The 25,305-nt window shown below is 36.3% G+C and overlaps 1 protein-coding gene across 1 annotated transcript in view; it reads left to right on the top strand.

Annotated features, from left to right (window-relative positions):
- IQGAP1 (IQ motif containing GTPase activating protein 1) overlaps positions 1 to 25,305 on the top strand; it is a 90,686-nt gene that overhangs the window by 9,978 nt on the left and 55,403 nt on the right. The window contains exons 3-4 of the mRNA XM_031440601.2: positions 20,191 to 20,347; positions 21,800 to 21,877. Coding sequence (XP_031296461.1) covers positions 20,191 to 20,347; positions 21,800 to 21,877 — 235 coding nt within the window. The remainder of the gene's footprint in view (positions 1 to 20,190; positions 20,348 to 21,799; positions 21,878 to 25,305) is intronic.

The following is a 25,305-nucleotide window of genomic DNA, read 5'->3' as shown; positions in this document are numbered from 1 at the left end:
TGTCTAATTAGCTATTTTTGAAGTCCCATGAGGTGCTTATTCTTATCTACATTTAACAGAAAAGAAAGCAAAGCTCAGAGAGATTGACTCACCCATCTAGTAAGTGGTAGATCCAGATTTTATTTTAGGCTTGGCAAGGACTCCATAGCCCTTGCTCTTCCCCAGACCAGTCTGTCACCGCAGTACTACTTCTGCTTCTAAAAATAAAATTGATGGCAACAGTAACTACGAGTAATTAAGCAGAATGGTGATATACTTTACCTACAACATTACTGTGAGATAGGCATTATTTTCTTTTGAAAGAGGGAAAAGATGAGGTAGTATCACTTGTTTCAAAGTCATGCAGCTATCTGGGGAATTCAAACCTAGGTCTGAGTGACACCAGCACTACTGTTGTCAGCCTCTACAGGCACTGAAGGGGCAACATCTAAGTCCAACATTAAGTCAGTTAGCTCCCAGAGATATTAAACAATCGTCTAGCTGTCAGATGTGTGAGGGAGTGTGAGCCATTCCCTGCTTCTTACTGCAGTCTCTTACCTGCCTTTCTGATTGTATGAGGGCAATTCTCTGATTTGTCTTATGTATTTTTGTGTCTAACAAATTGTTGAACTCTGTCTTATACTTCTTATTCACTGCAGAGCTAAGATAGTGACAGGCATATATGTTAAATGTTTGTTGATTGGTGAAAATTTTGTGCATGAATGCTTAAAAGAAATACAATAAACATAAAATCTAAGTTAACTGATTTTTTACAGGTATCTAGAATCAAAACTGGTCTGTGATAAATGTGTATATATCTAACTTTTTGACCTAACACCTGCTCACTAAGATGGTCTCCTAGAACTGGAAATGGATTCATCAGAGGTTATATGGTTACATACAGTGATCTGGCGAGACTGGAGAGTGCCTGGTTGGTTTTCTTCTTCACAACCTGGGATATATTTTTGATTCAGCTTAGAAAGGCATTCCTTCTTCCCAATTGCTTACTTTTTAAATAGTGACCTCATGCAGACAGGAGTGGCAAATTGGATTGGAAATTGCCTTGGATTGTTTGGCAAGAATTGTATTTTTTGGTGTTGTGGGTGGAGGAAAGGCCTGTCTAAAGGCCCTTATTTCTTCTTTACTCCGAATACCTTCCTGTTGACTCATTGGAAATCATAACAAAAAGCAGAAGGATCATTGGAGAAGCAGCTGCCAGCCCAGGGCTTGGCTTCTGTTGGGGCAGATATTTGGGGACTGAGAGAACTCTGGCTTTAAGAAAAATTGTGAGACTTTTGTAGTAGAAGAAAACACTATTACCATGGTAGATGTTTATCAGCCTGTTGCTAGCAATCATTAATCAGCAGCATAAAAAACTAAAAAATATTTTCTTGAATAGGATTATTGTTCTAAAAATTGAAGCAGAGGAACTAACGTGTAGAAAGAGAGAATGGGGCAAAATTAGAAAAGGAAGAATTGAAAAGAGGAAAAAACCTACCACCATTAAGGATAGGAAATGATATTAAAAAAAACTTAAATAGAATACATCTCATGATATAGCAGATCACTTTGTTACAAATACCATACATCTCAGATAACCTTTAAAACAGCTGAAACAAAACAAAAATTACTTACCACTTACATGACTATTATAACAAAATGTTTTTCTGCCTTGAAGACATATTACTTTGGACAGTGCTTCTTAATCACTGATAGTTTGAAAGGGTAGTGCTTAACAGTGGCTCAGCTTCAGAGGTTTTCCTTTAAAAACTCAAGAATACCCACAATAATATTTTTTAGGCAGATTTGGTCTTAATTTTTAAATTAAATATTTTTTCTTAATTATTTAAAATAAATAGGTAGTATTACAGATATGATATTTAATTCAGAGGCTCTGCTAGGATATGCAGTTAAAAAAAAAGTCTGTCCCCTTAGTCCTGTTTCCCAGCCACCCAAATTTCCCCAGTTGGAACCACTGTTACAATTGTGTATCCTTCCAGAGTCTATGCATATAAATACAAATCACTTTTGTTTCCTTGTTTAAAAGTGATAGCACTATACATTCTGCTTTGCATCTATTAACATATTCCACATGAATACATTATAGTGTTTCATTTTTTCCCATCACAGTGGTGTAGTTTTTCAGTATATGGGTTTAACCTGTCAATGGACACTTTCTCCCCAGCTTTTACTATTATAAATAGTGTTGTATTAGCCACTTTGTATGTATACCATCTTGCAATTGTGAGTATTCTTGTGGAATAAATTTCTAGATGTGGGAATATGTACATTTAGTTTTGATAAATATTGTCAATTTGCTCTCTCTGGAGGTTGTATCAATTTATAAGTCCATCAATAATATATGAGAGGGCTGCTTTCTCTGTAATTTCACTACTCTAGAGTATCATAATTTTTTTCATATTTGTGAATTTCACAGATGAAAATGGTATTTCACTTGTAGTTCCATTTCTAGATTATCTTATTCTGAGTGAAACTGAACATCTTTCCATATGTTTAAAAGCCATTTATATTTCTTTTTCTGTCAATTGTTTTGGCAGAACCCTTTGCTTATTTTATTAATGTTGATTCTTTGGATGCCATATGTATAGTAAGTAATTATCCCAGCTTGTCTTTTAACTTTTTATTTTAGGGTGTTTAAAATAATTTAGAGTTTTAAAACAATTTTTTTTCATTAATCTTTTATTTTTAGCTTTCGGGCTTTATGTAGTTTTTAGTGTCCTTATCTATACTGAGATTACACAAACACATTATTCCCCCAGGCTTTCTTCTGGTATTTTTAGGATACAAAGAATTTTAACATGTAACCCTTTGATCCATTTGAAATTTATTTTGGTGTTAGGAGTGGTGTAGAGATCCTGCTTTTTTTTTCCCCCCCCTCTAAATGATACTTGCATAGTATCTTAAATATTGAGCACCAGCAATGGCCTGCTTATGAAATGTACTTTGGAGTTTGCCAAACTCTCTGGTCTATGAATTGAGATCTTAATTTTTTTCAGAACAAGGGAGCTTCAACTTTTGAGATTTTTGAAATATATGGCTTAAATATCCTTTTAGGAAAATTAGCTAGAATTTTCCAGAGTGCTTTCAAGCAAGTTGTGTTATGTTAAAGAGATTTATAGTGTAATGAAGTTGGCATTGGGAAAACAGGTTTTGGATTAACAGCTTTGACGTATATACTGTGAAGAGATAAATAGACTTAACCAAACTAATATAATTTATTCTTTGTGTTAAAGGAAAGTACAGTGTTGAAAACCTTTGAAAAAACTGTTTAGCTGACTTCTGTATCACTATTTTTTGAAGTGTATTCTATTAATGTGACATTAAGGAAGAAAGGGTTTGGTGGTCAAACATATTTCAAAAATACTGGATTAAACCAAGTTAAATAGATTAGTTAACTGATGGACTATTTAGACTGTCATGGGCTGTAAACTCTGAATCTCCAATGGAGAGGATAGTATAAGCAATATTCCTCAAACCCAGTTACTAGTTTACTATCAGACGCTTGCCTCACAGATCATCCTTCTTAGGACTAGTGTTCCAGGGTCTACTTGTTGGGAAACACTGTTCTCTATCAGAATAATGGATTTTAGGGACTATTTCAAGTAAGAATTTGAGACATGTTCATGGTCAGTTCCTGTTTTATGTTTTATCTATAGTTTCTATCCTTTCTCCATTGAGTTCTCATGTTCTTGGTTTACAGAGCTTACAGCCATTATTGTACTAACTGAATAGGTATAATTGCTGAACTGTTGCCGTGATCTTTAAGGCATTGTGAAAAACAAGAAGGTAGTTTTTAGAAGTGTGGGAGTGCAAATGTAATTATTATAAAGAAGAAGATATCACAAATTCTAGTCTAGTAAACTAGTCTGGCAAAATTCCATAGCATTTTGTCAAACAGATGGCTTATGAGCACTTGGTGAGAAAGGAGGCAATGCTTAGGAGACAACCAGGACTCCCTGAGAAAGGCCCTGTCACATTAACATCGTTTCCTTTTGGACAGGGTCACCAGATTGGTGAATCAGAGAAACATGGTAACGTCTAGATTTCAGTAAGGCATTTGAAAGTATGTCTTGTGATACTTTTGCAGACAGGTTGGATTAATGTGGACTAGATTGTAATGTAATTAAGATTTATAGCCAGTTGAATAAATCATATCCAAAAAGAGCTGCTAGGTGGGGAATGACTGCTTAATGGGCATGGGGTTCCTTTTTTGGTCATGAAAATTTTCTGAAATTAGTCATGGTGATTGTACAACATTGTGAGTATACTAAAAACCACTGAATTGCATACTTTAAAATTGTTCAAAATGGTGAATTTATGTTATATGAATTTTAGCTAAAAAAAAGCTGCTAGGTTTTTAATTCAAAGAAAGCTCTTTAGGGCATGTTACATGTAAAACATTTGTGTTGGGACTTATGAATGCATCAGTCATGTTGCTGGGATGAGTTAATACACTGCATGACAGATTTTGCTTTCAAAATACCTTGAATCTCATGATGAAGTTTAATACTGATAAATGTGACATTCTACATTGGGGTTCAAAAAATGGAGTGTCTAAATACAGGGTAGAGAGAGAAGTTGCATTAGTGGGAACAGGACTACTGGGAAAATAAAACAAAATGAAATAAACCTGAGACCTTTATTAATTCACAGAAATGTGGTGTGTGTATGCAGCAAAGGAAGACATGGTTCCATTGTCCTCTGTCCTGATGAGAGGCTACCTGAAGTTGGTCTTCAGTTCTGGAGGCCATACTTTAAGAGGGGCCTTGATAGTCTAGAGCGGGGATGAAAGATAATGTGATAAGATTCTTTCACACCCACAGCAGGCACTGCCAATAGTCAGAATCCTTTTCAACATAGAAACTGAGAACTACTCCTAGTCAGTGGGTGTTGGTCCACTAGTTGAGATCTGGTTATTGCTCCAGTACTAGGGCATGTTGAGGGCATGTTGGATGAGCATGACCAGGATGAAAAAGGATCTACAGATTACTATGTATGAGGAATAGTTGAAAGGAGTGAGATTATTTAATATGGAAACACGATTTATAGGGAATATAGAATCATAGAATCTCAGAAGATCAACCTCTTATCCAGTATAGGAATTCATTCACCTGTTACTATTTTGCCTACATTATTAGAAAATTCCTGAAAAAAGAAGAGAGGTTTAGTGTATCATGTGTGATACCAGAGGAACAGAACTAAGCAATGGAACTCTGCTTAATCTGAGGGAGAACTTTATAACGATAAGAAATTTCCAAAAACATTCCCCCAAAACTTGCTTTGGGAAAGCCTACGTTGCAGATTTTCAAACATAGACTGTGTAATGGTTAATGGAAGATTATGTTCTAACCTAAATGCTTTCTCAAGTTACTTAAAACAGTTTTTAGTTTCATTTCCTGTGTTATTAATAGGTATTTTTATTTTAAGTGACTTGATAATATTACATTGCTCTTTTTTTTTTTCTGACATGGCTAAAAAAGGTGGGAAAAACACCTCCAATATAATAAAACAGGTAAAACATTTTGAGCTCTTCCATCCTTTAGGACCTTCTGATAGAACTGGAGAAGATGAGAAAGTATAAGCCAGTCCTGCCCTTAGGGAGCTTACAGGTTAATTGGACAGATAGGGGATAGCTCTTTGAAAAGTTACACAACATCAAAGGATGAAAAGTCTAGCTAATGTCATAAGGCAAGATAGATTGCCAAGGAAATGATGCACACAGTTAATGTGTGAGAGTTTAGATTAGGGAAAGGTTATTTTATGGCTGAGTTTTGCTAAATAATGTGAAATTATATGGAAGAGAAGGGAAAGCATAACATGTACATTTATCTTTTTCTTTTGTGCTCCTTTAGAGGTAAGACTGTCCTTTTCAACTTTGGTGTCCAAAAGCACCTCCCTCCATAGTGCTTTTCACAAAGTAGATGCTGGGGAATATGGTTCAGTAGAATTGGTGCAAAGTTGGGTGGAATGTGGAGGCTGTGGAGGTTAAGAGAATTTCAGTCCTAATGGCAATGAGAACTGAGGGTAATTTCTTTTTCTTTTATTATTTGGTTGTACTTGAGACCAGGTCCTTAAGCAAGAAAGGTGACTTTTGGAAGTAACATTGGAATTGTCAGAGATGGGTGCTTAGTAGGCATCTCCATCCCTAACTTCCCACAGCACAACTTGATGACCTCTATTTTCTTTACAAAATCCCTCAGTTTTTCTGGCGCTAACGAATTTATCCCATCTCGCTTAACATACCATCTTGACCTCCTTCCCTGTAGCAATTGAAGAACTGTTTTTCTTCCTAGGACACAACCTTCTCTCAGTGGCCTAGATCCTATCCCTTCTTGTCTTCTAGAGTTCTTTCCCAATATTATTTTCTTAACTATATATAACTTGAACTTTTTCCTGCCAGTTCTTTCTCTTTAGCACATAAACATCCTCACCCATTCAAGATATATCCCCTTAGTCCTAGACCCTCACCTAATTATTGTCCCCTCTTTTTTCCTGGGAGGAAAACTTGTCTTTATTCCCTACATCCACTTTCTAAAATCTTAAGTCATGTGGGTGTGATTCCTTTACCCTAATGAAATTTCTCTTTCTCAAATCACCAATGACCTAATTGCTATGTCCGTTGGAAAATTTTCAGTACTTATTTTACTTAATCTCTGCAGCATATGACACTTGATTCATTTCATGAGATTTTCTTCCTTTTAACTGGGTATCATTTTATACGTAAAAAAATTTGGCCTGTGTAAATATATTGCCTGTCTAAGAAAATAAATTCAGGCAGTACTTTCAGGAAGCTTACTTGGACACCCACCCTCATCCCATGTCTGAGTTAGATGCTCCTCTCCTGTGTTTCTATCACCCTACCCACCTGCCTTGTTTCTCTTGGGGTTTTTTGTTTTTTTTGGTGTATATATATATATATATATATATAGATATATATATGTTTATATATATATTTATATATATCTATATATAGATATATAGATATCTTTTTTTTTTGGTGTTTTTTGGGAAGAGGGAAGTAATTAGTTTTACTTATTTTATTTAATTTTTAGAGGAGGTACTGGGCATTGAACCCAGGACCTCGTGCATGGGAAGCATGCGCTCTACCATGTGAGCTATCCCCTCCCCCCGGTATATATATATCTTTTATTGAAGTATAGTCAGTTTACAATGTTGTGTCAGTTTCTGGTGTACAGCATAATGCTTCAGTCATGCAAGTATTTTTATTACAGCTTTTCAGAATGTATTGTATGTGTTTTATATTTTTCTCTTCCTTAATTTACTGTGAGTCTTAGAGGGCAAGGGCTATGTCCTTAATGATATCGTAGTTAACCCTGCCTCCTGATATTTCTCACTAATGACTAGATCTGCAAACTAAATTTTTCACATATTCTTGCTCTACAGGCTCTCCTTGTTCCCCCGAGCTCTAACAGCTAACGCAGTAGGCAGTGACTCAGAGAACTGCTTTTTGCAAAGAAATATGTATCACTCTTCTAGTAGAGGAATCTTCTAGTAGAGGATTCTCACCTGTTTTTTTTTTTTTTTTTTTCCACAAGAGCTGCTCACAACCAACAGTGACTAGGCTGAGACTTTAACTCAGTTTGAAGAATTTTTTTTGTTTTTGTTTTTTCATTTACAGTTAAAAAGTCTTTTATGCCTCATGGTATTTGGTAAAGTAGAGATGGATGGATGGATAGATTGAATATGATAATGTATTTGAAAACTTAGTCTGGGAGTAAGTTAATCCTATTCACCCAGGGACTTTTTTGTTTCTTTTTTAACTTTATTGAAGTATAATTTACATGCCATAAAATTCTCTCATTTTAAATATATGACACAATGATTTTTAGTAAATTTACCAAGTGGTGCAACCATCACCATAGTCTAGTTTCTACCACTCTAGTAAGACCAGAGGATATTTTGAAATATGATAACAGTTAGACATTTAATTTTAGCAAGTAAACTTGACATACCTCATCCTGTTCAGCAAGAGTGAAATGATTTGCTCAGGGTTAGGTCTGTATTAGGTATCAAGAGACACAGGTTAGATAAGTTACTTAAGATAAAGAAAAAAATTTTCTCTTGTGTTTCTCACTTATTCCTATAGCTGTTCAGACTGGTTTAATTTATACTCAGAAGTTTCTTTTAGAACAAATACTACCAAGATTTCTCATTTTGCTTGTATGGCGTGGAAAACTAGCCTTTATCATTTCTTGCCTGGGTTACTACAGTACTTTCTTTAGCACTTCCTCATCCCTTAATAGTCCTTCTCCTAATCCATTCTGCTCAGAGTAATCTTTTAAATCAGATCTGATCATTTCCTTCATGTTTCAAATCCTTCACAGGGTCTGTACATTTTCTTCCTTGGGTTTGACATGTTCTCCCTCATCAAAACACACACACACACACACACACACACACACACACACACACAGACGGGTCTGTACGTTTTCTTCCTTTGGCTTGACATGTTCTCCCTCATCAAAACACACACACACACACACACACACATACACACACACACATCCTTCAAGACCAGAATGCCCTTTTCTCCTGGAAACCAGCCTTAATTTCCCTCTCTTTTCATGTGGTGAGGAATGCTTTATTGAATACATTTCTTTTTTTCAAGACTTGTTCTTAACCACAATATGTTGAAATTACTAGACTGTTTCCAGTGCCTAGATGGTGCTCAGATGTGTTGGTGGCTTAGTAAAATTATGTAATTTTAAAAGTAATTATGAGGAGAGATGAACCAACTTGGGAGGTTTTTAGCAGTGAGTAATGCTGGCATTTGGTGTGGGGGGTGGGGGGGCATTTGCTCTGCAAGCTGGGTGTGGTACCAGCAGAGCTGCTCCTGGAGGAACTGAATCTCAATGGTTTGGAGTAGTCAGTTCCGGCATTGGTATGTTCCTCTTCTGTATTGCACAGAGCTGGCAAACCACTGAAGTCATGTGCTCTGCGGAACTTGTTCAACTGGTTTCCTCTTCACAGACCCCTAATTCAGATTTCCACCCTGATTCTTTTCTCCATATGCACTTGGTCTGGGCTTGTTTTAAGGCTTACCACAGTAGAGTTCTCCGAAAAATCATTTCTTTGTCTTGCTGAGTGGTGGAAAGGGTAGGGCCAAGTTTATGCTCCCTTTAACAAACTTTATCAGTAAGACAAGGTAGACAGGTATTACACAAGTTACTGGGTATCAGACTTTAGAGGTAGGTTTATTTCTGGGATCTAGCTATCCCACACACATATGCAAACATGCAGTTACTATTATTTAGAGCCTACTAGTGCTTGTATATATTGTCTCAGTTAATCTTCTCAGTCTCAGTTAATCTTCACAACAGTCTTACGAGGGTAGGTGCTGTTCCTAAATCCTGTTTTATAGACAGGAAACTGAAGCTCAGAGAGGTTAGTTAGGTATGTCATTCTTGCTCATTCTTATTTCCTTCCCTCTTTTCTCAAGGAAGAAGCGGGTATTTTTCTTTCCATAGCTAACTGCCCACTGTGTTCTTTAGAACCTTCTTTTTTATTCTTTATTTCTTGTATCTTTAGTCCCTCCTTCTTTTCTTGCAGGGTGAAAATGCATGCCTCTTCTTCAGTTATTAAGAGAAAAAAAGAGAGAGACAGACAGACAGACATAGACATGCCTTCCCTGGACATGCATGCCACCACCTCAGACTAACCCTTTCTCTATTCCCCCAATTTCTCTTCTTAGACTTCTTCAAAAAGAAGTCTACATTTGCTGTCTCTAGTTTCCCACTTCTAGTTACTTTTCTAGTTACAATAATCTGATCCTCCTGCATCACTGCTTCACTGAGACTCCTCCTTATTGGGGTCCCAGATGACCTTCTTTCTTATTTGCCGTATCCTTTTCTCTTTGCCACCCATCTCTCTGCAGCATTTGAAGTTGGTGACCTCTCCGAGCTTCCTGAAAAAATTTTCTTCCTTGATTGCCATCATGTGATTCTCTCATAGTTCTCATTTTATCATAGTAACTATTCTTTCTCTGCAATATTCACCTCTTAAATGTTGGCATTTTCTAAGGCATAGTCCTTGAACTTTTAAATTTTTCTGTACAGTCTTTCTGTCATGAGCTCATTCACTTCCATGGTGCCAGTTTTCAAATCTGGATCTCCAACTTGGTCTCCCTCCTGAGTTTTTCAGACTTTTACTTCCAGCTGCCTGCAGGATGTCTCTACCTGGATGTCTCGTTGACCTTTCAAGCTGAACGTGTTTCAGGCATGAATTTATCATTCTGGCCTGCTTCTCCTGATGTGTCCAGCTTTGTTTAGTGGCATCATCTTTTATTTAGCCACCTATGCCACAAGTCACCAAATCATTTGTTAAAAATAAAACAACCTTTTTCCTTTCATAGAAGTTTTTGCAAGTTTGCTATGGATGGTACATGTTGCCAGATTTTCTTCTGGGACAGTGTGAGAATGTGGAGTTTCCCCGCATATTGGACAATAATAAGTTACTATCATTCTTTTTTATCTTTGCCAGTCTGATAGCTGAAAATGGTGTTGTTGTTTCTTTAATTTGCATTTCTTTGATTAGTAGTGAGATTAAGAATTTTTCCTATAATTACTGGCTATTTATATTCTTTTGTGAATTGCCTATTTGTGATTCTGTTACATTTTCCTAGGGGGAATATCTGTCATTTTGTTTATTTCAAGCATTAAATATGTATATGCATATAAAGATTATGGGAGAGTATTAGCTCCTTGTTATGTGTTGCAGATTTTCCCTCTAGTTTATCTTTCCTTTCAGATTTTTATTTTTTTAAGAAGTTTTATTTTTTTATTTTTTATTTTATTTTTTTATTTTTTATTTTATTTTTTTGTAGAAGTTTAACTGCTTTTTATATAGCCAGTTTATTTCCTTCTCTTTTTTATGGCTTCTGCCTCCATAATCTTGTTTGGAAAGGCCTTTCCCATTTCAAGATTATAAAACTATTCATCTCTATTTTTTCTCCTTTTATTTTATTTATTTTTAATTTTTAAAAACTCTCTTAATTCACTTGATGTTTAATGTCGGTAGCAAAATGTGAAGTCAGGAGCTAACTTTGCTTTTTTTTCTTTTCCAGTTGTCTGTAAAATCTTCATCTTCCTCAGTGTCCTGACTCCCACTCCCAGCCATCTGACAGATGGTCAGATGGGGTCAGTTCTTCCTTTGAAATTACTCATCATTTTTCTTTCTGTTTTTGCCATTGCCCTAGTTGAAGACCTTATTATCTCTCACCTGGATTCCTGAGGTAGTTGCCTAATATTTCTCTGTTGAATCTGTCTTCTGTGCTGCTGTCCTAGTTACCACACTAAGCATTAGATCTGACCAAGCCACTCTTCTGTTTGAAAACTTTTGTGGTTCTAAAGTTCCAGATATATCCACCTACTCCTCTACCACAGTGATTTGTCATTCCCTAAGTATGCCTTTTGTTTTCATGCCTTTTTGCCCTTTCTTCATGCTATCTCCTTTATCTTAAATGTCTCTTTTTTCTATTTTCACCTCTCTAAACACAATTTATCTTACAAAGCCTAGTGCAAATATCATCTATTGTAACTAGTAGTTTAAGCATCTCTGTTCCCAGAGGGTAATATCCAGGTATTCAGTACATTTTATGCCACTGATAAGTGCTGCACAGAGTGTTCCACTGGATATGTTTCCCGGATGGATGTGTAGCTGTCGGAGTAGATTTTTATTTTTTTGAAAATTGATTTAAAATATTTATAAAATAAAACTTTATCAAAATAGGCTAAATATGAAATGTATATAAGGACTATTTATAAGAACTATTATGCAGTTATATTAAAAATAGGCTTTTATATAAGCATTTATTTTTCAGACTAATTTGTTAACTTCAGTGTTTAATATTTAATAGATCTCTCTCAGTACTTGATAGAGTGAGGGTTGCTAATGAGGTCATATACTGTGGTGTGGGATGCTTCAGGAAGCCCAGCTTCAGAACTTGAGCCTGTATTGGTGAGTGTTAAGTAGGTAGTAGCCGTTATTATTTTTGAAGGAAGTAATATATTGTAGCAATTGAGTTTGGGCTTTAGAATCACACCAGCTTGAGTTCAAGTATGAGCTCAGCCACTTACTAGGCAGATAATCTTGGACAGGTTGCTTTACTTGGAGGAGCCCATGGCTTTCTTATCGGTAAAAGAAGAATAATAATACATTTGCCTTATGAGGTTTTTGCAAGGATCAAAGGAGGTAATGCATGTAAAGTATTTAGTTTAACATCTGCCAAATGGCCTTAGAGATTCTTTTTCAGTGTTACTTATATTGAAAATGAACCATTCAAATGTTATTCTCCCTGTTTAATAGTTGTGTTTCAGATCAGATGTCACTTAAAAAATTTTAGTATTTTTCATTTGAATTAGATTTGTTAAAGCATTTCTGGAGTTAACAGGAGGAAAAGAAAATGTTGAAATTTTGTATCCCTTTTTGTGAGAGGAAGGACTAAGAACTCTGCTCTCCGTTTCCTTCATATAAGAGTTTTGTCACTGAGTTCTATTTGTGACCAAGGCTGAGGATGTGCTGATGTCACCACTTGATGTGATATTCTCAGAACTTTTAAAAAGTGACTTATTTGTTAAAACATTTGTACTTGTAGAAACATTTGTACTTGAAGAAAAATTAAAAAACCCCACATTGTTGCCAAAGTGATTTCCTGAAACACGGATCTGATCAGGTCATCTCCCACTTAAAATCCTTCGGTGCCTCTCCTGACAAGAGTGAAGGAAAGATTTCTTACCATGACAGACAAGCCTTGCACCATCCAGCCTGCTCATTTTTTTTTATCTCCACCTCCCATTGTCCCCCTTGTGCTTTTTTTTTTCCAGCAGTGGCAGTGCTGAGCTACTGTGTAACCCACGTTGTTTTCTCAGCCCTCTCTGCCTTTGTACATGGTATTTCTTCTGCTTGGAGGCCTTCTCTGCCTCAGCCATTTGGTTACCTCCTCATCATTCTTTAAAACCTATTAATATTTATGGATTATAAATAAGCTGGAAGAGAAGTTAATGTTTTGGATAACAGAATTAGGATCCCAGAAGATGTTGATATTTGGGACAATGGGCTGAATCAAACATAAAGAAATGTAACAGAGATGAGTGCAAATAATGATTCTAATATGTAATTGTACAGATAGAGTTTAACAGCTGCATATTTGGGAAAAAGATTCTAAGAATTTCTGTTGGTTGGAAAAGTGTTATGAAATAATTTAATCGAGGCTTTGCAGTTATTTAGTGTTTAGAATGAAGGGTGATCGTCTGGTCCATTTCAGGCTAGTCAGACCACACCTGGAACATAGTATTCAGCTGGAGAGAGTTCAGAGATGAGTGAGGAAGATGGGGGGGGCAGGCAGTAATGTCTAACACTGCTAGTAATACCAGCTAACGTTCTGAGTGCTCTTCCAGGCACTGTTCTTAACACTTTATGTGTATTACTTCTTTTAATCCTCACAGTCATCCTATGAGGTAGGTGCTATTCTTCCTCTCATTTTATGAAGAGTACTTGAAGGAACTGGAAATCATTTTACTTACAAAAGTGTTAGCATATGACTCATCCTGTGAGGAGAAAGGAGTAAAAGGACAAATATTTTTTAAATACCCAGCCAAGCATTGTGCATTTCATGTGGAGCCAGCTCCACATTTCACATATAATCTTATTAATCCTTAACGACAGACCTATTCAGAAAGTAATGTTATTTCCTTTTAACAAATGAAGAAACTGGATAAGCAATTTGCTGTGTTGATAAATAATAGAGACAGGATATAAATCCAGGTCTTTTTAAGTCCCTAACCAGTGTGAGTCACATCATATTTTTAATTCCATATGTTGTGTTGCTCGAGAAGGCAGCTTAGGGTGCCAATGGGGAACTAGTGCTTGCTTAATAAATTTTTTCCTGCTGCCAGAGTCCAGAAATGAAATGGGTTAACTTGAATGTGTGATTCCATGTTAGCATCAGTGTTCTGGGTCAGCTTGCATCGTGATTTAGCCAAGATGTTTTGAGAGCATTCAGGCATTAAGGTCAGGGAGGGAGTGGGAGGTGAGAGAGGAGTGGAGGAGTTGGGGTAGACTAGAAGATCTTTAAGGAGCCTTCCAACTGTGAAATTCTCTGAAAATTAAGATAGTTTTAAACATGAGAATTGGTAACATGAAAATTGTTTTGCCCAATGACTTTTCTTTTGTGCATAGATTGATTTATTTTTTAATTTCAGCATTATTGAGGTATAAATAGCATATAAAATTGTAAAGTGTTTAACGTAAGTCCATTGTGTTGATTTATTTATTTGTTTATTTGTTTACTTATATAGAGATACTGGGGATTGAATCCAGGACCTCATGTACACTAAGCATGTGCTCTATCACTGAGCTACACTCTCCCCCCTAACCATTGTGGTGATTTGATATATGTATACATTTTGAAAAGATTCCCTCCATCTAGTTAATTAACATATCCATCACCTCACATATTTATCTTTTTGTGTCTACGTGTAAGAACAGTTAAGTTCTACTCTCTTAGCAAATTTCAATTATACAATACAGTGTTATCAACTATAGTCAGTATATTTTACATTAGATCACTCAGACCTTATTATAGCTTATAGCTGAAAGTTTGTATCCTTATACCAACCTCACCCTATTTTCCCTACCCTCTACCCACTAGCGACCACTAAATGTTTGACTTTTTCTTTTAGAGTCTACATATAAGTGATACCATGCCATATTTATCTTTCTCTGTCTGGTTTATTTCACTTAGCATAATGCTCTCAAGATCCACCCATGTTGTCACAGGTGACAGGATTTTGTTCTTTCTCATGGCTGAATAATATTCCTTTGTATACGTATACCACAGCCTCTTTATCCATTCAGTTATTCCTGGGCACTTAGGTTGTTTCCATATCTTGGCTATTGTGGAATAGTGCTGCAGTGAACACAAGGGCACATATATCACAGTCATCCTTCATATCCACAGGTTTAGCATCTGTGAGTTCAGCTTACTGAATTGAAAATACTCAGGGAAAAAAATAATTCCAGGAAGTTCAAAAAGCAAAACTTGAATCTGCTGCTTGACAGCAAATATTTATATAGCATCTACATTGTTTTATAACTGTTTACATAGTATTTACATTGCATTAGGTATTATAATTAATCTACAGATGATTTAAAGTGTGCAGGAGGATGTGCTTAGGTTGTATGCAAGTGCTCCAACATTTTATATATGGGAATTAAACATCTTTGGATTTTGCTACCTATCTATGTGGGTCTTAGAATCAATCCCCTGTTGATACCCAGGGATAACTATATCTCCAGTAGTTGGATTGCTGGATGATATGGAAGTTCTGTTTTTAATTTTTTGAGGAACTTCCATATTGCCTCTGAAGTGACTGCACCAATTTACATTCCCACTGTCGACTGAAAAAAAAAAAAAAAAAAAGCACATCTTAGAAGTTGAGAATTATGTTTTATTTGGCAGACTTACTGAGGACTTAAACCCGGGAGACAGCCTCTCAGATAGCTCTGAGGGACTATTCCGAAGAGTTGAGGAGCCAGGATACATAGGAGTTTTTGAAAAAAAACTCAGGGATTTGGAACATCAAAACATTACTGCTAATTAAAGAAAACCAGACATCTCAAGTTAATGAATTTAGTGCTTTTCTATGTATATGGGAAGATGCAAGAGTCGGCCTATTGAAATTATTCCTTTGATATGCACCTTACCTAAAGGGCCAGTATCCTTTTTTCTCTATCCTGAATCCCCTCAGGGTGCACCATTGGGGGTGGCTGCAGAGTCCGATGGCTTGGTGGCAGCCAACCTGTTTTTCTCCATCCGGAATTCCCTTCAGGGTGTACCTTCAGGGGTGACTGCAGTGGCTGATGACTTGATGGCCTCAACATTCTTTGTTTACTGAAATGGCAGGTGCCATTCTTTGTCCACACCATCAACTCTGCACAAGGGTTCCCTTTTCTTCATGTCATCAACAGCACTTGTTTTCTCTTGTCTTTTTGTTAATAGCCATTCTAACTTGAGTGAAGTGATATCTCATTGTGGTTTTGATTTACATTTCCCTGATGATTTAAATGATGTTGAACACCTTTTCACATTCCTATTGGCCATTTAAATGTCTTTGGAAAAATACCTATTCAGTTCCTCTGCTGAGTCAAGTTGGATTGTTTGGTGGTTTTTTTTTGTTTGTTTGCTTGCTTGTTTTTTGCTATCGAGTTGTATGAGTTCTTCTTATAATTTGGATATTAATCCCTTATCAGATACATGATTTGCAAATATTTTCTACCATTCTGTAATTTGTCTCTTCATTTTGCTGGTGGTTTCCTTTGCTGTGCGGATCTATTTAGTTTGCTGTAGTCCTCTTTGTTTATTTTTGCTTTTGATGCCTTTGCTTTTGGTGTCAAATAAAAAAAAAATCATCTCCAAGACCGATGTCAAGGATCTTCCCCCCATGTTTTCTTATGGGAGTTTATGGTTTCAGATCTTATATTCAAGTCTTTAATCCCTTTTGAGTTGATTTTTGTGTCTGGTGTAAGTTAGGAATTAATGCATAGATTTATTTTTAAATGTATTTATAAAGTTAAATGCTTAAGTTCTAGAAGGAAGATTTGTGTTTGAGTTGAGAGTCACTGGTGGACTTAAACTAAAATACTTAAAACCCTATTAAGTGGACAGAACATGGAGAGAAACCAGCCTTTTTCCTGCATGGGCTATCTGAAACTTTATCCTGTTTAGACGGTCCTGTGGAGCTCAGCCCTGCTAGGTGATGTGGTAAGAGCAACAGTGGTATAGTGAGAAGGATTCTCAACTAGGAATCAGGTTCCTCTTATTCCACCTTTGCTACTAGCTGGTAAGTGACCTTACTCTTATTTGTAAAATGATGGGGTTGAACGAAAATGTACAGCCTTTGGGTAAGCTTTTGGGCAATAATTTTTTTTCTTATTTTGGAGTTACACTTCTAAGATCTCTCTGAAGGAATTAATTATAAATGCAGAAGAACATTGTGTACAAAGATGTTCCTTGCAGAATTATTCAGTGGTTGAAAACATTTAGAAATGATATAAATATCCAACATAGGTGACTGATTAAGCACTTGGTAGAATTTTAATGTAATTCATAGTCTTCAGAAACTCCATATAGTTAACATGGAAAATATTCATAAAATATTAAGAAATGTTTTATAATTTTCTTTAGTGAATATGTATTATATTGGGGAGAATACCCCAAAGGATTTGTCCTAGAAGTACATTCAGTTCCTGGCTCTCACACTTTGTGATTCTGTAAGTCAGTGGCAGAGGGGGAATCTCAGTTGGGCTCTAGAGAAGGACATGAAGGAGGGTTTGTTGTATCTTCTTGGAATTACAGTAGAATCCAAACCTCTGCTAAGATTAAAAATGATAGTACTATAACACCGTACATAGTGCTCTTGATTTTTCATAGCAGTTTGGTCCTAATTTAACTTACTCTATTCTTATAAACAAACCAAGTGATACTGTAGTGTGGAGCAGAACTTTGAATGGAGGGTGAGCCATGCATAACTGGAGGGCAGTTTTGGGCTTTGGGCAGTTGTTTAGAGACACTTCTGTGTTTTGCCTGTTTCTTCTAGCTCTCCCTCTCTGCTTATCCCTTTTCATCAGATCACAGTTAGCTTTTATTCTGGCCTGACACTTGTGTGATATGTAGGGTGTTCTACTCCACTATAGAAAATTTGTAAACCTTGTTATCAGTCAGTTAACTGTTTTATAGCAGTTAGACAAGAAGGCAGAGATAAAGGATTGTGGGAAATGTGGCTGTGGTCCCTCCTTTTACTTTAATTTAATCTAGTGGTCTCAGACAAGAGGACAACCTAAACGGCTCTGATTCAGGGTAAAAGCACTACTGTGCTGTTTATCCGTAGTCTTCTCTATGTGTTTACCTCATCTTGAGAGGAAAATAAGTAACTTTTTCTTCATACTGTTATGTGTTCAAGGGCTGGTTTTGGCTTAGAGTTGTTCTAGGTTTATCCCTGTTAATGAAAACACAAGTTAGGTTGTCCCCTGAGAGCTGGGGTTGCCAGGAGCTGTTTGCTGTAATCTTTTTAGCAGTGAAATATTGGAGGGACAGTTATATGAGATGTATCGTTGGACTACAACTCTTTTTCCATACCAATGACCTACGTTCTTTTCCATATTGCCCTTCTGGACTTTAGGCTGTTGGAGAAGTATAGTTTAGATTTTGTAGCTGTTACAAATTGGTATCCAGTTCAGTTACTATGGCAACTCTTCTGGAAAATTCATTTGTTTCTTCTTTTTTCCCTTATGACATTTTAGTTCTACTACCTAAAAGAAAAGCCAGAGGAGAACACTTACTATCATTGGGTATAGGAAATACCCAGGGAATTCTCTGGCCCATTCATCTAGCCAGTTTTAATTTGGGTACCTACTGTGCATCAAACAGTATGCTTACTGCTTTAGAAGTAGAATAGATTTGAAAGTGAGGCTGAGTAACTATTCTATAGAACTTAAGAAAAACAGGGAAATTGTTGCATTTCCTTATTATTTTTTAAAGATTCTGAGTAGTAATCTCATTTTGAAAAGATATAATTAATATAAGAAATTTTATCCTGAATTCTAAAAGTAGTTTTTAAAAGTATGGTAAATTCAAGCTCTATTGTATATCTTTCAGGCAATTTTATTACTGTAAAGAATTATACAGAAACACACAAATGGGATTATAAATACATTTACATGTTACTTGGCCTGTTTTTCTGTTGGTATGTTAGTTTTTCTAGTGTTAAATTTTCGTATGTGCGTGTACAAAATATGGCATATTTAAATGTTTCTTCCAGGTTTTATCTTTTAAGTTAAGTGTCTATGTAGCAATGAACATTGTAAATATTTTATTCTTATTATATTGTAAATGTTTTGTTTTATTTGGCAGTAGATCTAGTTTTTATTTCAGTCAGCTGTACCTTTGGATTTTTTTTTTAATTTGGCTTTTCAAAGATTTATCACTAGTGAAACAGACAAGGCATCATCTAGTGTTTTGGGTTTTTTTCCCCCAATATGATGATGAATGTGGGGATAACAGATGCCTTGTGAAATCTGAGTGGAATAACTTTAAATTAGGAGTTTCTAATCTGCAGTCGATGAAATCTCTGAAATTATATATTAAATTTAAGTATATTTACATTTTGGGGGGGGAGCTATAGCTTTCTTTAGATATTCAAAGGATTGTGACTAAAAAAAAAAAGTTTAAAACCATTGTCCTAAATGATTTTTTAGTTATCTACATTTCTGTTGGTAAAAAATATATGCAAATAAACTATGTTTTATCTTGGGCTTCCCTGAAGCCTTGTGAGAGATATTTGAGAGGGACAATATAGTTTTCTTTTCCTTAAGTGTTTCCTTTAAAAAACACTGAAGAATTCATTTTACTGTTTCCATTGGAGTTTCCTTTAATATTTTAGGTGAGATGATTGACTGTTTTGGTAACTCCAAAACAGCTTTAAAATCTTAACCTAGAATAGCACAGAGAACTAATATTCAATATCCTATAATAGCCTTTAATGAAAAAGAATATGAAAATGACTACATATAAATATGTGCGTGACTGGGACATGATACTGTACACCAGAAGTTGACACATTGTAATTGACTATCCTTCAACTGAAAAATAAAAAAAAATAAAAAAATAAAATCTGAACCTAGAAATTCACTGTAGATGATGAATTCTTAAACCAGAAAAAAACTTCAAGTACAAATTTAAGTTTCTGAACAGTTGAGATGGTGGCTCCAATACTTTTTTTAAGGAATTTTTAAGGAGCAACTGAAGGAGTGAGAGAGTCTGAGGCTCATGGGGCAGTTAGGACCTGGGGAGACCAGTTGGCTTCTTGATGCAGGAGAAGATATGGTAGAGAAGAGGATGGCATTTATGCTCAGGAATTTTCCTAAGTTCCCTGCCCCTGAGATCTCACTCTGCCAGGACAAGGATGTGTGTGAAATTGAACCTTAAAAGAGTATTGCTTTTAAAAAAGAGAGAGAGAGAGAGAGAGAGAGAGAGAGAGAGAGAGAGAGAGAGAGAGAGTATGGCTTATGTTCAGTTTAAACTTCTCCAAGGAGAAAGGAAATTAAGCTTGAAATGTCTAAGGAAGGGTTCAGACCTTCCCTCTCTTTTCTCATGTCCTCTCTCCTTTTGTGCAGGTGGATGGAAGCTTGCCTTGGGGAGGATCTGCCTCCCACCACAGAACTGGAAGAAGGGCTTAGGAATGGGGTCTACCTTGCCAAACTAGGGAACTTCTTTTCCCCCAAAGTGGTGTCCCTGAAGAAAATCTATGATCGAGAGCAGACCAGATACAAGGTGAGTTCTTCCTTGCCTGGTGCTTAAATTTCCATAAACTTGAGAGAGAAGGTTAGCATACTTTATCCTGTGAAAGAGTTAATGAGAAATATGTATAAGTGTGTTTGTTCCAACAAAATTAAATACCTGGAATAGTGGAGAAAATAGCGCAAAGTCAAGATACAGTAGTAAAAGAACTTTAGCTGTCTGTACTTCTGGCTCAATTCTGAGTAATTTGTATCTAGAAATTTTCATGGTCCTTGATAAATTTTTTATTTCTTAGAAGGCAGAGGAAGTAACTAGGGGAATTACTACTTTAACTCTAATTTTAACTAAGCACTGAGATTTGTAGACAAATTGAAAGCAATAGCAACTTTGGGGGAAAAACATCACCTTGTGATATTAAAGTTCAGGATAAAATGGGAAAGTGATCCAGTTTCAGAAAATTGAGATAAGTGAAAGGGTTTGATTCTTGTGGCCTGGGGCCTTCAAAAAGACGATTGTTTTAAGTTGGGATGTTGACAAAGTCCAGATTCCGTTGTCTACAGAGCTTCTGTGGGTAGCTTTCCTAAGAGCTCTTATCTGGAAAAAGATGAGTATAAAAGATAGTGGAAGATTGCAAAACCAAGAGCAAATGTAAGAATGGTCAAGTGTAAGAACTGGGTCAGAGCTCAGAATGAGTTAAGAGTGAAGACAGAATCAAAAGAGATTTTTTATGTTTTAAGTTCAAAGGAAAAGAAGGAAAGTGTAGGTCTTAAGCCAAAATTAACATCCCAAATAGAAACTGTTCTTCATCAAAAAGCAAAGATTTATATATTGAGTTTTACATGAGTGGTTATTCTGAAGACACCTCTGGAGCTGTTCTATTTAGAGTCTGCAAATGTTGGACAGAACAGGCAGACATTAAAGGAAGAGTAGAGACTGCAGCAACAGTAAAAACAATGGCCTGCACCTCTACCCTCTTGAGAGTAAATCTTCCTTAAAAATAACAGGCATAGGGATTTCGAGGGGGATACTTGTATGTGTAGTATAGAAAACCCTCATTTTGGGAGTATCTGCTATCAGCCAGATACCACACTGAGTGCATTATGTGTATTTTTCTCAGTTAAATCTTTCCAACAAAGATAAAGTAGGTGTTAAAGATGGGGAAACTCAGACTCAAAAGGGTGAAGTGACTTGCCCAGTGTTACCAGTAGATGGACAAGTCATTGAATCTGAGATAATTGAATTCCAAAGACCATGTTCTGTTGAGCGCACTGTACATAGAAGATTCTCCAGATGGTTCTTAAGTGAGAGAACCTGAGATGTGGATTTGGCTTTTTGGGATTGGAATGTAAACATAATGCTATAGACAGACCTGAAATTTAAGGGGACCATGTAAAGTCTCAGAGGGAAACTTTTACAAGGAGAGTTTTAATTCAGTATTTGCTTCAATATTGCCAACAGTGCCTAATGGTCTTTTATTTGTTCTAGGCAACTGGCCTCCACTTTAGACATACTGATAATGTGATTCAGTGGTTGAATGCCATGGGTGAGATTGGATTGCCTAAGGTAATTTACATGATACTCTGGCTTAATTCTGGCTGTTTTGGCATGACAGTTCTCATTCAACCTATAAAATTTTTCTCGGTGTTGAATCTTTGGTGATTTTTTTTCTTACATACTAAAGAGTCTCTTTCTTCTGTTTGTTTTTCTTTTATGTTTCTCATCTCTGCTTCACCTCACCCTAGAGAAATTTCCTATGATATCATTTACTTTTACTATACTAAATTGTAAACACTGAAATTCATATACCATGAAATTCACCACTATGAAGTATACAATTCAGTGGTTTGTATTCATTGACAAAGTTGCTACATTCTAGTTTGACTTTAGGAAACATAAGGGAATATTTTAGAAATGTCATCTTCCAGCTTCAGAATAACCAAATCTATAAGGAGGATCATTTTATATTTCAAATTGTAGAGGCAGTATAATGACATTTACTTCTTGCATCTGGTTTTGGTGATGGCTGTAGTTTTTTGTCTTTTGCTTTTTGTTTTTTTTGAACAGCCTTATTGAGGTATAATTGATTATAGAAAAACTGCACATATTTAATGTATACAACTTGATAAGTTTGAAATGATGGCTGTAGTTTTGATATGAGGGTGTGTGTATCCTTGAGTGTTTGGCTCAAGTGTTTATTTAGTGCTGTTCTTAGTGAAATTGCAGTTGGGTTAGCGTTGGGCTGCACCTCTCAGGCCTGCAAGCCTTGTGATTGCCCAGCCTTGAGACTGAGGGATGAGCCCAAAGGTAGGAACAGAGACATCAGTGGTTTATTGGATAGGGGATCTTACATGTCCAAAGCAAGGCCCTAGAATAACACCCTACCATGGACGGCAGTCAACACTACAGCAGTCTTCGATACTGGGGCAGGGGAGGTGTAGGGGAGGAATTGAAGTCAAGTTGGCTCATCAGTTACCAAGGAGAGCAGCAGAGAGGCATATCCCTCATAGCCCCTTAGGCAGATGCCTTCCCTTTGATAAATTATCATAGTGGAGTCATTCTGATCTAAAGATTAGAGATATCACTAGTATTTACTGATTAGGCTCTGTAACTAAGAGGGAAGGTCAGTCATATGAGTTGGGTGTAGGTGAAGCAGGGACTGGTGGACCAGGGAATGTACTTAGCGCTAGAGAACAGCTGTCCTGGTGGCCTAATCATGTGTCCAGCTACCTAGTCCTACCTCGAACCCATAGAGGCCATGATGTAGTATCACTCTTAGAGGCAGGGACAGCTTCCCCACCCGCCTCCCCCCAATATCCTCTGGCCTAAGAATTCTGTTTCTAGAAATGTATCTCCCCATTTCACTTCACCACTACCACTGGTCCAAAAAAAAAAAAAAAATTAGACAAACACACACACAAAATATATATGTAAGGATTTTTTTTTAACATTGCTTATGATAGAAAAAATTGGTAGCAAACCAAATGTTCCTTCACTTGAGGTATTGTGTTACAGCCAAATACTAGTGTAGTCATTAAAAAAGATGATGTCAATCTATATTGACAAAGGAATTTGTCCATGATGTCTTGAGTTGGGAAAAAAAAAAAAGAAGAAAACTAGGCTAAGGTTATAAGAATTTGTGTTCTGGCTAAGATGAGATCACTATTTTTGTCTAAAAATAAATGAGATTTCTTGGGGAAAATCTCCAAGGAGATAGTTTTCATTTCCATATGATGGGATTAAGGGGTGGTTTTTATTTTCTTTATGTTTGCTTGTGGAGTCTAAATTTTTGTAACCAAAGAAAGGTTAAAAACAAGTGAGATGTGGAGTACCAGAAGGTGGCTGAAACCACTTGGAAATGAACATTTGGCATTTAGCAGAGTGCTCAGCTCACATACCTGTTGAATTGAGTTAAATTTGGAGCTAAGTCTTTGCAGAAGACTAGCTTTTGTCCTCTTTTTTTCAGAACAAGGTGCTGAAGTTCTCTTCCTTGCACTGGTATGTTTGAGAATGAAGCCCCACAAATGTCAGGAAATGTAATAAGTCAAGTTCTTACAGCTACTTGGCCTTTCTGTGCACCTGTAACTTCCTGTTCCTGTTTTTTATGTGGTATGCCCAATGGGCAGTGATGATTTAACCTCTTTTGAATGGTACTAAGAGCTTTGTTAATATTTGCTCTTGCTAATAGTATTGTTACCACAGAATGCTTTTTTAATGATTTAATTTTATTACCTTTTTTGTTTACTAACAGTAGTGCATTGTCCTGGACCACAATCTCAACAAACATAGAATTCCCCGAAGACTATCAGGAACAAAAGGATTATTAAGGCTATCAGCCTTGAAATGTCTGCTTTATATGATTTAAATAATGTAGACTAAAGATCCTTAGCCTAAAAATATGTTGTTACCCATAATATAATGTGTGATCTGTAATACAATACATATATAGTATTCATTGGGATGTCTTCCTTAATCTTCCCTTTATTATTTATTTTAATGGAGGCACTGGGGATTGAACCCAATATCTTGTGCATGCTAAGCATGCACTCTACCACTGAGCTATACCCACCCCCTCTTCCCTAATCTTTTTCTATGGTACATACAGGCTAATTACAGAAACTTGTTATGATAATTTTTTGGTTTTTATTTGTTTGACTCTTTATTATAATTGGTGCTTTTGGCCAACTCCTCCAGGAAACATTCTATTATTTTGATTTTTTAAATTGTTTTAATCTGCATAATAGACCTCTGTTTTCTTCAACTACTCTACCTTCTACATTCTAGTGGTGGGCATTCCTTAAGATGCAATTTTTATTTTAGCTATATTCTCTCGTTCTTACGGTTTTAGTAGTTTTGAAGACTCTTTGCTGTTAGATAAAAACAGTTTCTTCATTTGGCTGCTGGACATTTCTCCTTGGATAGCTTTCTATCTCCTAGAATTTCTCATACCTGAAACTAAACCTACCTTTTCCTCCAAGTGAACTTCCCTTCCTCTGAGTTGTAGTTTGTCATCATTTTTCCAGTCATCCAGTCTCAAAATCTTGGAGTTACCTTGACTCCTAACTGCAGTCATTCCCTAAGCCTTCCTCAGTTATTTGAAATGTTTCTTTTATCTGTTGAAATAGCCACCCAGCCTGCTTTCCCAGCTTTAATCTCTGCACTATTCAATATAGCCTGTGTCCTGTCTCTAGTCAGATCTTCCTGAAGCTCTGTTTTCAGCCTTGACTCCAAACGTAGGACTTCTCTGTGGCCTGCATAATCAAGCTCAAACTTGTCTGACTTTCAAGATCCTCATAATCTGACTCCAGCCTACTTACCCAACCTTATTTTTCTATTACTTTCTAAAATCTATTTTTGTACTATTCTCGGGTAAGGTGACTGACCTTGACCATAATTTTCACCTTTCAGGAGAAGAGATTTCAGTCTTGGGAAGTGAGCATTTAAAGTTTGAAAAATTATCAAAAAAAGATGATTTGGGTACATCCCATCTCTCT

The sequence above is a fragment of the Camelus dromedarius genome, chromosome 29 (genome assembly GCF_036321535.1).
Source record: "Camelus dromedarius isolate mCamDro1 chromosome 29, mCamDro1.pat, whole genome shotgun sequence".
Taxonomy (NCBI): domain Eukaryota; kingdom Metazoa; phylum Chordata; class Mammalia; order Artiodactyla; family Camelidae; genus Camelus; species Camelus dromedarius.
The sequence above is the reverse complement of the archived record's forward strand: the minus strand, read 5'-3'. Positions and strand labels throughout refer to the sequence as shown.